Source organism: Ursus americanus, chromosome 31 (assembly GCF_024610735.1).
Source record: "Ursus americanus isolate L20-20 chromosome 31, mUrsAme1.1.p, whole genome shotgun sequence".
Taxonomy (NCBI): domain Eukaryota; kingdom Metazoa; phylum Chordata; class Mammalia; order Carnivora; family Ursidae; genus Ursus; species Ursus americanus.
The window spans coordinates 20,571,804-20,589,611 of record NC_142157.1 but is presented as its reverse complement, the minus strand read 5'-3'; the positions used below and the strand labels follow the sequence as shown (position 1 = coordinate 20,589,611).

The following is a 17,808-nucleotide window of genomic DNA, read 5'->3' as shown; positions in this document are numbered from 1 at the left end:
GTGATCCCGGCGTTCTGGGATCGAGCCCCATGTCGGGTTCTTCCGCTGGGAGCCTGCTTCTTCCTCTCCCACTCCCCCTGCTTGTGTTCCCTCTCTCGAAGGCTGTCTCTCTCTCTCTTCAAGTAAATAAAAATAAAATCTTTAAAAAAAAAAAATCGAGTGGGGTTTTGAAGGGAGTGTGCAGAGGAGGTGGGGAGTTGCAAAGAAGTTTTGGTGACTAAGTTTCTTTTTAAGGTAAATCCTCGAGATTTATATTGCAATAGCATGAGTATCTATATTCCAGTACAGTTTGTGACTGTCAGAACGAAGTGGCGTATCACAGATCTTTAACAGTGGTGGTAGCACTTAATTCTTTTTATTTGCAGGGGAAGATAGGATGGTAAGCACATACAGTTACAGGTTAGCTTAATACATACTTCTATCATAAAGTAACATTCCGAAACTGAAACATGTTGGAAAGTAAAAGAAAAACAACCTTTTAGCATGACTGCAGTTGCCCCTTGGACAATGCAGGGGTTAGGGACACTGACCCACTTGCACAGTCCAAAACCCACGTATAACTTGACTTCCCAAAAACTTGACTGATGGCCTGCTGTTGACCAGAAGCCTTACCAATAACATAAAGAGTGGATTAGCACATATTTCATATGTTGTACGGATTACATACTGTATTCTGACAATGAAGTAAGCTACAGAAAAAAATGTTATTAAGAAGATCATAGGAGAAAATGCGTTTACAGCACTGACTACACAGTTAAAAAACCACATTTACGGGGATCTGCTCAGTTCAGACCCATGCCGTGCACCTGTATGTAAGAGCACAGCCCTCCGCGCCTGTGCGAAGCTCACAGCTACCTGCAGGCGAGAGGGAGGAGCCGTCAGATGTGATGAGTAGGTTAGGGCTGCTTCTAACTGATCCGTGTGTATTTGTAGTGTTACAAAAGGGTAGTTTCTGAAGTCGCAGAAACTCTAGAAGACTTAGCATGGGTCCAACATACATTTGCATGGAATGGTTGTTTAATAAACTCTTTCTATAAGAATTTCAAAATTGCTACACAAAGACCCCTGTCCTCTACTGCAACACCCAGCACAGCAGCTAGCATTTGCCATCTCAGATGCCGGGTAGGGATCCTGTCTGTGTGGTGTTTCCCTGATGGCTTTGTTCACCCTCGTCAGCTTTTAAGTTCCTTACCTTGACGAGCCCCCAAAAAGCCGAAGGTCTCCGTCACAATGCAAGGAGTTCAGCTGTTGGCAGATTCCTGACACACTCCTTTCATTAGAGTCACTTCCCCATATTCAGTCCCTGCTCATTCTGCCATGTTTCTTATATTTCTTCCCTCTAGTCTCTTCCCTTTTATCCCCTTTGAAGCCCTTCGCATTTTATATGCAGATCACTCTGGTTGTCTCTTTGCTGAATTTTAAGGTCTTCTGAACTATCTGGTGTCACCCTCCCTCTCCGTTTATTCTGCGTCACTCCTCTATTCCAACCTTTGGCATCGCTTAATCTCACTTTGTAATTTTTTCTTCTTAAATATTCAGTTAGGGGCCCTTTGCATTATATCTTCTTATTTTTCTTACCAAAGATCTTTCTATTTTTAATGTACAAGACCCACCTTTTTTCATAGGCACCTTTAGCGGCAGCTTTCTCCAGTCCTCTTTGCTTGCTCTTAATTCCACCTGCATCCCCTCTAGCGTGTTAACCGCTAAGTAGGTGTGTTTCTATTTAGCACAGGTTTTCTGGGGCTTTTATTGTTGATCTTGTTATGTTGAACTGTCTTGTTCATTAGTTGTTTTTTTTAATTTGTTTCTCTTTTCCTTTCAAACTTGTGTGCTCCTTTCTAATAGGCAGGAGACTGTCTGAAACATTAAATAATTGCCGATTGCTTAAATGAGCGATTATAGAGTACTTTCAAGTTTTAGTAAAAGTTATTAAAATTACTGTGACTTTCTCTCTGGAAATTATTTTTTATTACCTGCATTTAAAAATAAATCTTAGTGTTAGAGAGTATTATGTATTAAGACATCACCTTTTTAAAATAAACTTTGGGCATAGTTGTTATTTGTTGAAATTATGTGTTATTAACATTTGGATTTTACAGTATAATATAAACGCTTTATGATGAAAAAGCAGTAGACCATTTATGGTAATGATGATGTCATGTGAAGAAAGTACTCTCACTTGAGAGTGGTTTTGCAGAAGACTTCAAGATTTCATTCAATTTTCTTTCTAATTGTCTTCTAGTTCATCATTCTTGTTGTTGATAGCATTGACAGGGAACGACTAGCCATTACAAAAGAAGAATTATACAGAATGCTGGCTCATGAGGTAAATTTTAAAAGCAAACAAACCATGGAGTAAAGATATCTGTATACCGGTTGTGCTTTTTTACAAAGATTATGGACTTTGCTGTTGGTTATTTCATCGTTAACAGAATTTTATATTTTGATGAGTCTTAAAGTCAGAAAGTTTCATTACATTTTCAAACTTGAAAAAGCTCAATACATTAATTTGTAGACTATTACTGTTATTGACAAGATTTTTCAAAGTTTAGACCACTTATTCATGCCTTAAAGAGTCTGATAAATTAAAGCAAGAAAGAGGAAGACTTAAGTGTTTTTTTTTCCCAAGAGTTTATATTAACTGAAAATTCTTCAGTGAATAGTTTGAGATCACTTAATTCTATTTCAGATCTACAAAAGACTTAGATAATAAACACATTTGTCCACCACCCATTCAGTGTAAGATATGAAATAGCTTAGGCGACCCCCCAATCTCATTTTCTTCCTTTCTCTCAAAGAATTCTGTAAGAATTATGTTATCCTAAAAGTAGCGATTACCAATCCCATGTATATTTTTATACTTTCCCTACATTTTTATTTGTCAGTAGTACAAAATATTATATTTTGTTGTTCATAAGCTCATATAATGATAAAGATTTTTTTTTTCCCCCGGTAACTCAGTTTTGGGGGTTTTTTTGCACAATATTGTGACTATCCATGTCAGAACATAGAGCTTTAGTTCATTCTTTTTGACAGCTATATACAGTTCTAGAGTATGATTAAACCACAGTTGATCTATTCTTTTTTTTTTTTTTTTGATCTGTGCTTCTATTAATGAACATTTAGGTTATTTCTAAATTTTGGTACTGTGAACAATTCAACAGTGAACATTAATGAATGCAGTTAGTCTATACCAATACTGATAAGTAAAATAAGTATTACCCAGCCCTTACCCTCAGTCCTCTTCTTTAAATTTGGAGAAATTCTGTAGTATTTGGTAATGTATTACCATATTTGCCCATTAGAGTATTGCTTATAGAATTTTAAATCAGTGTTTAAGATGTGTGTTTATTTTACTTTTAGTTTGACCCCTTTGGTCCAACAATATAAAATAGCCTTTGATTATCTAGCTTATGTTAATAAGCCTATCTTTGTTAGAATCAATCATTAAATCACTTATTTGAGAAAATTTATTTTCATTTCAATACAATTTTATTTATTTATTTATTTATTTTTGAGTTTTTATATTTTAAGTAAGCTCTAGGCCCAACATGGGGCTTGAACTCACAACCCCAAGATCAAGAGTTGTGTGTTCTACCAACTGAGCCAGCCAGGCTCCTCTCAATAAAATTTTTTAAATTAAATATTACTGCCTAATCATTTTAAAGTAGAAGGATTTCATTATAACTGTCCACTTGGGCATATCTGACCTTCCTGATGCATTGGTTTAATTTGAATTATGGTATTTCATGTATTAAATATTTCATATTCATTGCAGGATTTACGGAAGGCTGCAGTCCTTATCTTTGCAAATAAACAGGATATGAAAGGATGCATGACAGCAGCTGAAATCTCTAAATACCTCACCCTTAGTTCAATTAAGGATCATCCATGGCACATTCAGTCCTGCTGTGCTCTAACAGGAGAAGGGTGAGTGCTGTGAGTGCTAAATGATATCAACTTTTCTTCTTTGATCCTGTTCCCTTTTTTGTTCTTAAAAGATAGTTTTTGTATTGTATTTCAATTTTATAAGGTGGAAATAATTTTAGTCCGTTACTGTTGTTAAGTTACAGTTTAGCAGAGTTATTAACACATTTTTGGTAACTTTTAATATAAACAAAATGTTTTACTATAAAAAGTCAGTAGCAAACATTTGGATTAAGTTGTCACAATCCAGATTTTTAGTTGCTGTTCATTTCTTGCTAATATCATTGACTAGCGGCGGGGGGGTGGGGGGGACAATCGTAATGTTGCCTGAATTAAAGAGGAAGCTTCAGAGAAATTTCACATTTTCTGTAAAGGCTTAATTAAGCATGAGCTCTCAGCTTTCCACAAGAGTACATCTTTCTAATCAGGAGTTGTTCATGGGGCATACTTCAAGACAGGAAACGTTTGAGATACATGCTTCTTGTAGTGTATTCTTCTTTCCTAAAAACTTGAGTTTGGATAGAGTAGGCCAAAGAGAACCAAGGTGTTAGACATGACTTATCCAGTTGATTTCCAGGAGCTCTTTATCCTCTAATCAACCTGTCCTTCTTAGTTATGCTCATAGTAGAAATAGCTTGTAATACAGTAGCTCGATCTGGACTTCTTTGACCTATCCTTCTAAGACTAGACTATAAGCATTCCATTCTTCAGAATTTAGGAGGGTAGGGCAGAGTTCCTTTTTTTTTTTTTTTTTTTTAATGATTTTTTATTATATTATGTTAGTCACCATACAGTACATCCCCGGTTTCCGATGTAAGGCTCGATGATTCATTAGTTGTGTATAACACCCAGTGCACCATGCAATATGTGCCCTCCTTACTACCCATCACCGGCCTATCCCATTCCCCCACCCCACTCCCCTCTGAGGCCCTCAGTTTGTTTCTCATAGTCCATAGTCTCTCATGTTTCATTCCCCCTTCTGATTACCCCCCCTTTCTTTATCCCTTTCTTCCCCTACTGATCATCCTAGTTCTTATGTTCCATAGATGAGAGAAATCATATGATAATTGTCTTTCTCTGCTTGACTTATTTCACTTAGCATTATAGGGCAGAGTTCCTTTTGCCTTTCTGTAGTGGTTTCCGTTTTCATCTTAAAAGAGGGAGAGGAGTATTTGCAATCCTGATGGTAAAACTGCCAAAGCGGTTATCTCCAGGATGAGACTGAAACCATTTCCCAGTTATTCAACTATACTCTGATTACCATCATTTTGATTAAGTGAATCTTTTACTTAAAAATTGCACTTCTTGGGGCGCCTGGGTGGCACAGCGGTTAAGCGTCTGCCTTCGGCTCAGGGCATGATCCCGGCGTTGTGGGATCGAGCCCCACATCAGGCTCTTCTGCTATGAGCCTGCTTCTTCCTCTCCCACTCCCCCTGCTTGTGTTCCCTCTCTCGCTGGCTGTCTCTGTCTCTGTTGAATAAATAAATAAAATCTTTAAAAAAAAAAAAATTGCACTTCTTATGGTGTTACCTACATATTTCACTTACGTGTATAAATCATTATCACAGTGTCAACATTTGGGTAAGACTTAAAAATAAGAAGTATGCTTTCACTTACAAGTATTTCCATTTTGAAAATACTTCTATCTTTTGTTTCAGGTTATGCCAAGGTCTAGAGTGGATGACGTCCCGGATCGGTGTGAGATAACTTCTTGCTTGGAAAGAGACTGCTCTATTTATTCTGTGACACGAACATTTTCCTAGTACTTCGGCTGCTAAGGCAGCAGCATGTTTAATTTATAACAACACAAACCTCTATGAGCAACACTTGAATCAAGTGCAGCTGAACTGGAACATAAAAGATTTTTTCTTAACTTTTTTTTAATGCACTAAATCTTCAGTTGGATGAACGTGACGTGTAACTATGTCTTCAGCAACCTAATTCTTCTGACTGCTGATTCTAATTCAATGACTGCCTTGTAAGAAATGTTGGTCATCTGTTTAATGTTTTCTGAAGTATTGTAATAACTTTAATGACCAGTTTCTTTCATTTCTTGACCACCCCCTTTCCCTACCAGATAATTACTGGTTTGACAAAGTAGTAGTGGAAATCATCAGGTACTGCTTGCAGACTTAACCAGCACTAAGTATTTGCTCCCTCTTCCAACCACTTATCTTTTGGACAGAACTTACAGAGAAAGAAATCTGCCTAGAAGACAGATATATGTACAAGGAAGACTAACCATCATGAGAACTGCCTTTAAGTTAATTTCTCCCACATTATTACAAGTCATGGAATAATTTTAAGTTACTATTAGCATGGAAATTAAGTAGGCTGTTTAAAAGAATTAAACTCCCTTTTCTGCCTCCAACAGATTAGTTTTGACTAAAAACTAATCAAGGAAACATATTTGAAAGCCCAACTTTGATAGTAAATATTTTGGATAAATCTGATATTTTAAAAATGTATTATTCAACACACACATTAATTATTGGAAATTATTAAAGCATACCAGCACTACTATCAAAACAAGACACTTGGAATATATTTTGCTATCAATTATAAGCAACTTTTATTATCAGCAACAAGGTCAACTATTCCATTTGCAAGGGAGAGCACATCTGCTTTGGACAGTAACTAAAGCAGAAGTATAAACATTTCGTTTCTTAAAAATTTGAAATTGTGTGTGAATTTGAATAGTGTTTCTACCACCAGCAGTATATTACTTAGAAAATCATATGACTTTTCCTTCAATCTATCTGAGGTTATAGTGTAATAGGCTTAAAACAGTTGCCATCTTTGTAGAACATGACGTTCTGAACTCTTTTGCTGGGTTACAGGAAACTGCTGAATTTAATCCTAGCTTTTAAAGTATTACTAGGAGACTGAAAGTCAACACTAACATCTTATAAATTAAAAAATAGGAAGAAAAAGTCATAATCTATCAAAAGTTTACATATCATTCAAAAGTTTTCAAGGCAGTTGTCTAATATGAACAGTAATATAAATAGTGCATACTTAAGAGGGAGGAGAAGTATTGTAATTTTGATCCTCTATTTCAAATGTGTGATTTTGCTATAATGAAAGGGTTAAAATGCATACTTAGAGAATAATACTTCATTTTTGCAGTATTTTTTTCATTTGGGTCAAAAATAGGATTCAGTGTTCATAAGAATATCAAAATACCTGTTCAAAGGTGGTTTATTTTAATTTTAATATTTTTTATTGTAAATTGGTTTTACTTTTGCTCTGTTTTCAGGTAAACTTGATTTATTATATTTAGTCTAATTTAGTTGAATGTGGTAACATTTTCTTTCTGTTTAGTGGTAGCACACCCTAGAACTGAAAAATGGCCAGAGGAAAGCTTTCTGGACTTGGGAACTCTAGTGGTTTATTAACCTTGTTTTGAACCTTTTCCTTAGTGATTCTATACCAGGTAAAGGGCAAATTTTGTTTTTAATAAAATCCATTATCTAGAATATGAAAGAAAAGCAAACATAAATCAATATGGATGCTTTATGGTATGTGTTTGGGGCAGGGGGAGGAGGAATTATGAAGATAACATTTACCTAAAAGCACACTTGGCCAGAATTTCTATCTTGGTTATAGAGTTTAGTCATAAATACTGAGGATAATTCTCTTAGCTCCATCCTGAGAAAACATATTTAATACCCCTGTATCCATTCTTCTTATGAAATTTATCTTCTTAGATCTAATAAGATTGGCTGGCTCAGTTTTCTTCTATCAAATTATATGGTTATTTTTTTATATTACCACATCAGCATTATATTGAAAGTGTTTTTAATAGTTGATTGTATTTTGTCAGACAACTACTAGTATAGATTCAAGTTTGCTATTTAATTTTTTTAAATACAATTTATTTTCTAAATTTTTTAAAAAAGCATTGTTAGTTTGGGATTAGAAATGGTTTATGTTAGTTAGCTGTGTTGAAAATGAAATCAACATCCCACTAGTTTTTGTGGCAATGATTGGGAAAAGTTCAAATAGGAGATTCATGTAAGACTTTTTAAAGCTGTTTTATAGGTTCTCTTTAGAGATGTCCTGTTACAGTGATAAGAAAACTGATTATCCTTTACTCCAAGAGAATGTTTTGTTTGACCCAAGCAGGTATGTTAATACTAAAACATTGATTCTGACATTCATTGTCAATCAACTGTAAGATACTGTGTGATGAAAAATGTAAATTTGTAATTAGTGCCTTTCTTCACATTTTGAGATGAGTTCTCAATTTTGTATACTTCTTCTTTAGAAGTCAGATTAACAGCTGATTAACTTGACACTGAAATAATTCGAGATTCACCCTCCCCACCAACCCTTCAGTTGCTTGTAAGTAGTGGAAAGTAAGGGACCCACCCACATTACTTTTGGGAGATTATTCTAGATTTTATTTTTATTTTGAGGATGAAGAAATGAAAGTTTAACAAATCTTTTCAATATTTTATTAGAACTGAAATGTAACTGCCACCCAGATATATGGCATTTTTCTTCATTTTGAACATGTTACATTCTTCATACTTAAACCCACCGTTCTTATTGTAGCGCATTTGGGAACTCTTAGAATTAACAGGCCCTTTTCTTTGGGAATATACTACATAATTTGTATTAGTATAATTTAATTCCTTAAAATCTGAAATAATATATATATAATCTATTGGAAAACTCATGGTTAAATACATAATTTTTGCTTTTAGATTCTGTGTTAGGTGTGCTTAAAGGTATTATTTTATTCTATATTCATTAGAGGAAAGATAATAAATTCAAGTTTTATTGTTAAAAATAATTTTTGAATGGGCACTTACCCTTATAGCCAAAGTCATTTTGTTTAAGCATAAATTAACTTATTTTCTATAGCTAAAAGAGAAAATAATTATTTTCCTATGGAAACAGTGAGTGATACATGCAGTGCTGTAAACAATATTCTCTGAAGAGCTATGGGGAGTCAACAAGGCAAAGAAAATTTTAAAGAAAACAATAAATCTTTATATTTTTTAAAAATCTTTTTGGTGTAGTATCTTAGGACAAATTAGAAATGGAGTTGTTTGTGACTAGCCCTCATTTGATTCTTAGCTATGTAAAACTATCAGTAGAAAAACGTAGTGGTGTTATGCCTATGGATGGGTAAATTCCATTGACATTTATATCTGAAGACCAACTTTATGAGTCTAAACTTTTCTCTGTGGCTTTGGATCCAAAATATGTCATATCCCATTTAATTCTAAAGGACCTTTTACATTTTGTTGGGATACAGTCACTTCAAGATGTAGGCTGGTAACTTGTATCTAGTAGAATATTGTGCTGGCTGTCTAAAGAAGTGGATTTGAGTCTTAGTTTGGCCATTAATTGTCTAGTTGACCTTAGACTGTTACTGTTCAACACAGCCTTTCTGTTTTTTCCCCATACAAAGGAACTTAAGCGAACTAGAACTCCGTATCTTTTGGTTTTAAAGTCTTGAATCCTTATACACTAAAGTCAAGAAACTAAAAATACTAGGAAAGGACATGTAATATGAAATTAAATTCACTTTTATCTATTCTTTGATTCCCACCTCATTATCATTTTGTTTAGTTTATAAATACAATCAAAACAAAGTATCAACTAGTAACTGCTACTCAGCTTAAGTTGAGCTCAGAGCTAATGACAATGCAGAAGAGAAAATAAGCCATATTGTTCAGAAAATTATTTTAAGCTGCTGATAAAACACCAGTGTTGTGTTTAAAATACTCTCTTCTAGAGAATATCTTGCTTCTTCTTCTGGCTTTTACTAATTAGAAGTGGTCAGTTTGTTCAGAGTTTATTGGCTTTAGCTGCTACCCCAAACTCCCAATTCTGTTTGACTTTTCAGTAGTGAAATGATAGTGCAGTCAGGCTGTCAATATTTTACAGACATCTGTGTAAATCTGAGAGTAGTTTACATTCAAGGTTAGTTCCCTCAGTAATGTCTCATCCTTACTCATTTAGGATTACTGCAAAGCCTGAAATCCAAGGTTCCCAAAAAGTATTTTTTTAAGAGTTCCAGGTGGCCAAAATTAAATACAGAAGGTCAATTAAAAAAAAAAATTCTCCTTTTTAAAGTAGAAAAGATATTGTATTCAACAGATCCAAAATCAGTTTTAAATGTATATGATTTGGTAAGATGTTTGGGAAAGGTTAATTTGGGAGTATAAAGTCATACCTAGAAACAAATGTCGAAATAGTTGATAGTAAAGATAAACATGACGTAGAAAAATCTTCAAAAGGATATTAATAGAAAATATGAATGAAAACAGTGAATTTCCCGCATTTAAGGCACTTAAAATTACTATAAAGTACAGTCTTTTACTGTAGACCTAGATATCTTACTTTTAAAGTGGCCAGAGGACCAAAGACTGATCAGGTTTTTAGAATTTGTTAGTGTTGTCAGTCATATCTTTTTTATTTTTTTCTTAAACTGGTAATCTACGTTGTCTCCTAGAAATGGAGCTATAATAAAACGTGCCGTACATATCTTTTGGAATAGGTAACAGACTTCTAGAAGAATGGAAATGTTCTCTTGCACAACTTGTAAAATTTCAATTAAAAAGTTACCTCATTTCTCAGTCCATAAGGTGCTTTGCTCAAGCTTGTGGGATGTTACACCCATAAAAACCACCTTCACCCAAACTGTATTTGAAATATGCAAAATTCACAGCTAAGGGATGGCATTCCTTGGAGATTCCGTTTCGTTTTATTCTTGTTTACCGCTGGCAGAGCTAACACGGTATAGCAGATTTACGTACCGTCTTCATTAAAGCACACAGGCAAGTGCTCAGTCAATACTTAGTTTATTTCATTAAAAATCAAATAAGGGCAAGGAAAAACTCTAAAATTTGATCGATTATATTCTACTGTGACTATATTTCATTCCGTGTCGGGAAGATACCAAGTGACGATCATTTGATCTTGGTTGTGCACAATTTATTTGCATATTTTGGCCCTATTCGTAAGAGACTATTATTTTAATCCTCTTATAGTTTCCCTCAGGAAGTTCAGGGACTCCACAAGTCCCTCTTTTATTCTCTTGGAGTAAACTGTTCAGTGTAGTTATGAAATTCTTAATTTCGATTAAAAAAAAGTTTAGCTGCTATATAAGTTAAAAGTGTGAATTATAAAATGATGGTTATGATTTTTTGCCGATTATGTAATAGTTTTAAATTTTACCCTATTTCTGTTGCACAGAGCATGGTTTTTAAAGAGAAAAGAAACAAAAACTAGAAGCAATTACAGCCTCGTCCCTGGATTTCTCCTAATCAGGATATAATGATTATACTCACACATTGCCATCTTTACAGAAATTGGTGCTTTAGAGCATTAAAGAGGAAACAGCAGGCCCTGTAAAATATACTTCTTGCCTCAGAATGTAAAACTACTTTAAAGTGTATTTATATTTATGTTCATTTCTTAAGGTTTAAATACAAACTGTTGTTATCCATCAGGCTTCGGGCTTTCTATGAAGGTGTAACAATCATCTTAGCTCATCAGCTCGGTCAAAATAGATGGTGTTAATACGGGCAAAATTAGGAATTGGATCTCTCCGTGGGTCCCTTGGTATTGCATAGAAGGGAAAACAAGAATGTCTCTCATGCCACAGATTGTACTTCTTAACCCCAACCAAGCAACTGAAATGTGTGCTATTGGTCTAATATATAGCATTAATAAAATTAAAAGAGCAAACCAATTAGTGCATTTACATCATCACTTCATGAAAATGGTTCAAAGCATGTTCTAATGGTGGGGCTGTTCAAAGACATGTTTTAAATTTTTTAATAGCTTCATTACTGTCATAAAATGCTTTTGTATGTTAAGTTTAGGTTGCTGGTACTCACGGATTTTATTTCTGCAATTATGTTATAATGAGTTGCTTGCATGCCTACTCACCCAAGTAAAAAGGATGCTGTTTGCTCTGGAATGTTCATCTTTTAGACAGGTTTTGGCTCATTTGCAATCATGGTGCAATACAGTGTAACATTCATTTGTTTTCAGTCAACAGTTTTATTTTTGTCATAATAAATAATTACTTTTCCAATATGACATGAACCCAGTGGTTTCCTTTAAAGATAAAAATCTGTTCTAACAATCTGTTCCAAGTGATACCTAAGCTAACAAAGTGATGGGAATTTACTAAGAGAGTAAGGTCATGTTGTGGGTGCTCATGGAACCCAAGGAAATGAGGGATACAGCTGGGTTTTTGGAATAGGCTAGGACCAGCGACCCAGACTCAGGGATACTGAGGAGAAACCGGAAAGCCCTTTCTCTTACCCATCTCTTTTTCACTTGTTTCCTGGGCGGTCCACATGGCAGATAATGTCTAAATCAGATAGCTCCTATAGTTTCATCTTTGTAGAAATAAGAAATCAGATCATCATTCGGTTCTTGGTTATGTTATCAAAAACCGACCTCTGCTTTGGAGTCAAAATAGAACACCAAGACGGAGTTTGAGATAAAGAGGAACAACAGTGATGTAAGAAAAGATGTTAGGGTTCGAAGCCAACGGCCAAGATAATTCTTGAGATGTCTTTGGTGGAAAAAGGTGGTTTTATTAAAGCACAGGAACAGGACCCATGGGCAGAAAGAGTTGCGTGGGGGTCATGAGGACCAGCAAGTTGGGAGGGGGCTAGGATAGCAAGCCTCCAAGGTATTTTGGACCCTGAGGGAACTAGCTATCCTTAGGAAAAGGTCCTTTATTCCTGTTTAGTAAAAACTCAGTCATGAGACTCTTCAAATGTGTATCAGTGGGTCATATGCTTGGGGGATGATGGCCAACATGTATCTTGGAGTTTAGAGATAAAGGAAGTTTCCAAAGGAATTTTTAGATGTTAAAGTAGACTAACAGTATTCTAGAGGTTGGGCCAAGATTGCCTCTTGCCCTTAGCAAAGTATTAACATGGAGGCAGCTGAGTTCCTTAGAGGAATGTCACTCTGCCTGTTTCAAGGACTTGTCAATGGTGTGTGAGTAGTAAGGAAATTTAGTAATTTTTCTTCCGCTTTTGTTTCCCACATCGAATAGTTTTATTGCTTTGCTGGGCAAAGGAGGCTGCAGCAGGCTCTGAGGAAGGGCCTGGGTGGGCGGATAATAGGGAAATACAGGATCTAGCCAGTTTCAACAGGAGTTGTATACCGGCTGCCAGCCTTGTTGGTCATGTTCTCAGGGTGGTTCAGGGTTCCTGAAACAAAACACCAAGGAGGGAGGAGGGGAGCTGTGCAGAAAGAGGGAAAAGTTTACTAAGTTTAAAATTGAGCCTTTTCGTGGCCTTAATACAGCCCTTTTGATTTTTGTTCAGCTTCATGCTTTTATCCGGTTTCAGTTACAGTTTCATATTCCCCAGGGACATTGTTCATTTCCCTGCATTGGGTCAGTTTCTCTCTCTGGACTGAACAAGCAGAAAGTACACTTACCCAAGAAGGGGAATCCCTGGGCTGTAGGAAGACAATCCAAGAGGGTGTGTGTGGTATGAAAGGAAATCATATTTGGTCTTTGAACCCTGGTCCTGAGACAAAGCTCCTCAAACCCTTGGAATTTTCCTGAATGATTGGAGGGTCTTTTGTCATTCATAAGAAGGCTCTTTTGAGCTCCTGTAAATAAGGTGACTCAGGGTGGGTCCCTAAATAGGGTCAGAGTGGAGCTGGTCACCAGTCCCCACGAATACCAAGTGAATAGAAGGTTGGAGCTTTCAGCTCTGCCTACTGGCCTCTGGAAGGGGAGATGGAGGAGGGGTGCTGCTGCTGCAGCTCTGTGAAAGCTCTTTTTTTTTTTTTTTTTTTTAAGATTTTATTTGTTTAAGTAATCTCTACACCCATCATGGGGCTCGAACCCACAACCCCGAGATCAAGTGTCGTATGCTTCGCCGACTGAGCCAGCCAGGTGCCCTTCTGAAAAGTCTTGGACAAGACTGATAAGCTTCCCGGTCAGTGAACACATCCATATGCTGGGATGGTGGTACACTCCAGTTCCATGGGGACCCTTTCAGATCTTGCCCTGCGTACCTCTTCTTCTGGCTGTTCTGTATCCTTTATAGTAAGCTGGTAAATATAAGTAAATGTTGAGTTCTGTGAGCCACTCTAGCAAATAAACCCGAGAAAAAGATTGCGGGAACCTCCCGTCTTGAGCCAGTCGGAGATACAAATGACAATCTGGACTTGGCATCTGAAGTAGGAGGGAAGGGTGCAGTTTTGGGAGAGTGAGCCTTTAATCTGTGGGGTCTGCCCCATTCTCCAAGTGCATAGTGTCAGAATTGAGCTAAATTGTAGGACACCTAACTCAATGTCTGCTGAGAATTGGAGAATTGCTTGCTGGTGGTGCAAAAACACACTGGAGTGTGTATTCCGCTGTGAAATGTAATTGGGATCTTCTGCACATTGTGTGTTCTTATTTTTAAAAAAGGAGATATAATCTAATATTGGATAAGATCATAAATTTGCATTATATGCATTAATACTCATTAATTTGATTAATTAATTTCATTATATTCATTATTTCATTATGTTCATTCCTTGAAACTAGTGACTTAACTCCCTCCTTTTTTCCAAGACCTCTTTGAGAATGTGATTAAAGATTTCTACATTGAAAAATTGCACATACATACTGATATGAAATCTTGGGGTCTGGTAAAAAGAAAATTCTTGAGACACCTTCGGTGGAAAAAAGATGGTTTTATAAAGCACAGGGGCAGGACCCATGGGCAGAAAAAGCTGCACTGAGGTTGTGATGATGACTGATTATATACTTTCAAGTTGGGAGGGAGTTAGGGATAGCAGAAGTCTCTAAGGAATTTGGAAGCAAGTTTCCAGGACGTTGAGGGGTCATTTACTACTGTCTAATAAAACCTTAGTCATGAGACTCTTACAGAAGTCTATCAGTGGGCCATATGCTTGGAGGATGATTCCAACATATATGGGGGGGGGGGTAGAGATAAAGGAAGTTTCCAAAGGGATTTTTATATGTTAAACAAGACTTAACAGCATCCAGGAGCTCAGACTAATGTCAAGCTAAGGTTGCCTTTTGTCTTTTGCAAAGTATTAACATGGAAGCAGTTGAGTTCCTGGAGGTAGGTCAGCCTGCTTATCTTAAGTACTTGTCAATGGCTGCAAAGGAAATTGAATTTTTTTCTTTTGCCTTTGTTCTGCACATCACACACAAAGTTACAAATTTTGCATAGGTTGAGAATGTCGGGTGCCTCAGTTGAAGAGTTCTGCTACACTATCGGACTTTGTTAGCCAAACATTGTAATTTCTTCTGAGAAACACCCACATTCAATAAGGTTTTATCCTGCCTATTTTTTAACAGTTTTATGTGGGTACAATTAACACATAAATTATACACGTTTAGGGTGCACAATTTGAAAAGCTGATGTGCAAACCCATGACACCATCACCACAATCAAGATAATTATCTTGATTATCGCTCCAGTATTCATACTGTTCTTTTGTAATTCTGCCCTTCTGCTCAAATCCCAATCTCTGAGTTCCTTTCTGTTGATTTCATAGAATTTTTAAGATTTTTTATTTTATTATTTATTTGACAGAGAGAGAGGCAGCGAGAGAGGGAACACAAGCAGGGGGAGTGGGAGAGGGAGAAGCAGGCTTCCAGCAGAGCAGGGAGCCCAATGCGGGGCTCAATCCCAGAACGCCGGGATCATGACCTGAGCCAAAGGCAGATGCTTAACGACTGAGCCACCCAGGCGCCCCGATTTCATAGAATTTTAAACCATCGCAGCACAACTATTTTGAGATTTACTCATTTACTCAGTGGTTCAATTCTTTCTCTGCTGAGAAATACTCCATAGATTGTGTAGATGTATCACAATCTGTCCACTCCCTGTTAGTGGACATTCGGGCTGCGTCTAGTCTGCAGCTCTTACAAATGAAGCTGCAAGACTGCTAGAACGTTCATGTATACGTCTTTGTAGAAACATTTGCTTTCATTTCTCTTGGGGAAACCACCAACACTAAGAATGGAATGGCAGGGTCATATAGTAAGTATACCTTGAACTTCTCTGGAAACAGGCACGCTTCTTCAGAGTGTTTGTCTTTTGATTACATCCCCACTCTTGGTGCATGAAAGTCACAGTTGCTTCTCATTCACGGCAGCTGTTGGCCTGGTCACTGATTTTAGACATTCTCAGTGTCTCATTGTGAGTTTAATTTGCATTGTCCTAATGACTGCTGATAAACATCTTTCATGTGCTTGTTTGCCATCTTTATATCTTAGCGAAGTGTTGGTTCAAATCTTCATTTTTAATTGGATTTTCTTATGATTGAGTTTCAAGAGTTGTTTAGTTTGCCTATAAGTCATTTATTAGATATGTTAAAGTTATCTCCCAGTATGTGGCTTGCCTTTTCATCCTCTAACAGTGTGTGAAAAACATTCTGTTTTTAATGCTACTCCTCAATTTATATATATACACACATATATGGATTTTATTTGTTTGTTTGACAGCAGGAGAGGGAGGGAGAAACAGACTCCTCAATGAACAGGGAGCCCAATATGGGACTCGATCCCAGGACCTTGGGATCATGACCTGAGCTGAAGGCAGACGCTCAACCAACGGAGCCACCCAGGCACCCAGCTCTTCCTCATTTATAGATGGTCAAATACAGGGGCATTGATAAGGGAGTTCTGGCTAATCACATGGTTAAACCGACTTAATCCTCTGTAGCTTCCACATACAATTTATGTGTAGTTCTCTTAATACCCATGTCAATTTCTCATCCCTAGCCTAAGCTTTCTTGGAACGTCCTTCATGGGAGTGGAGTTTTTTGTTTGTTTTCTAAACCAAAAAGTCTGATGTCAAAGTATATTTTTTTAAAGTATAAAACTGTCATGTAACTATATAGTGAGCACTTGCCAAAGATTAAGTTGGTAACTAAGGAAACTGCAGGCTATCAACCTGATTCAAAGGAGTACATCAGAAAAACTTACACTGTCTACATGTTTCCAACTAACATTATGTAGAGTCTGGTTCCTGACTGATAGTAAATAGTAGGTCAAACAGAGCTGCATCGTCTTGTAGAAAGTCTGATGGTCCTTCGGCAGACTTGGTAGACAATTCCCCAGTAAGACTCTGAAAGAGCATTGTAATCTTTCCGCCTTATTTCTAAGTTTTGGATACAGTTTTCAAATATTTTTTTTTATTTCATTAAAACCCTGGCCTATCGAAATATGGAATACAAAGTAGGCTGCAGGGAAGGGAATCAGCCAACCAAGTGACAGAACTTTTTTTGGTGAAATCCAGTATGAATATCCAGCTCGTGCCAAACAGGCTCTTTGACTTGCCATCTCGAAACCCGGGGTAGTTCCAACCAGACTAATGATGCAGACCATCTTCTGCAACCAAGAGCTACTGGGAAACCAAACCAGAGCGCTCTCTGGGCAATGGTTTGGTAGCTGCGCAGAATTGCCCCCTAGGACAGTTGATTCAGGAAGCGGCCGTGTGCCAGCACGAGGGATTTTTTGGCTCAGGCCACCTTTAGCTCAAGAGGCTGAGAAAGGCAGAGGAAAAGATTGTCCCCGGAAGCCTTCACAAAGAATGCAGCCCTGCTGGCAACTTGATTTTCAACTATAGTTCTGGAATACAGTTTTGTTCTTTTAAGCCACTAAATCCGTGATATTTGTTACAGCGGAAGTGGGAAATGATTACAGGACTATATGTGTTTTCCCAAACTATTAAAGATCAGTGAACTAGAGAAAATCTAGCAGAGATTTTACTTGGGAGAAACAGTCGATATGTGGTTTTCATGGCTCTTCCAAACAGAAGAAAAACTAGTTAGGTATTAAATGAATCGAGCTTTATAAATTTTAAAACCTCATTTTCCTTTACATTTTTAAGTTCAACGTGTTTTGTTTCA

At 36.8% G+C, this 17,808-nt stretch overlaps 1 protein-coding gene across 1 annotated transcript in view; it reads left to right on the top strand.

Annotated features, from left to right (window-relative positions):
* The window catches only part of ARL5B (ARF like GTPase 5B), a 28,246-nt gene extending 16,255 nt beyond the window's left edge, over positions 1-11,991 (top strand). The window contains exons 4-6 of the mRNA XM_045787481.2: positions 2,243-2,326; positions 3,779-3,930; positions 5,586-11,991. Of these exons, the coding sequence (XP_045643437.1) occupies positions 2,243-2,326; positions 3,779-3,930; positions 5,586-5,634 (285 nt within the window). The 3' untranslated portion in view covers positions 5,635-11,991. The remainder of the gene's footprint in view (positions 1-2,242; positions 2,327-3,778; positions 3,931-5,585) is intronic.
* The last annotated feature ends 5,817 nt before the right edge of the window (positions 11,992-17,808 follow it).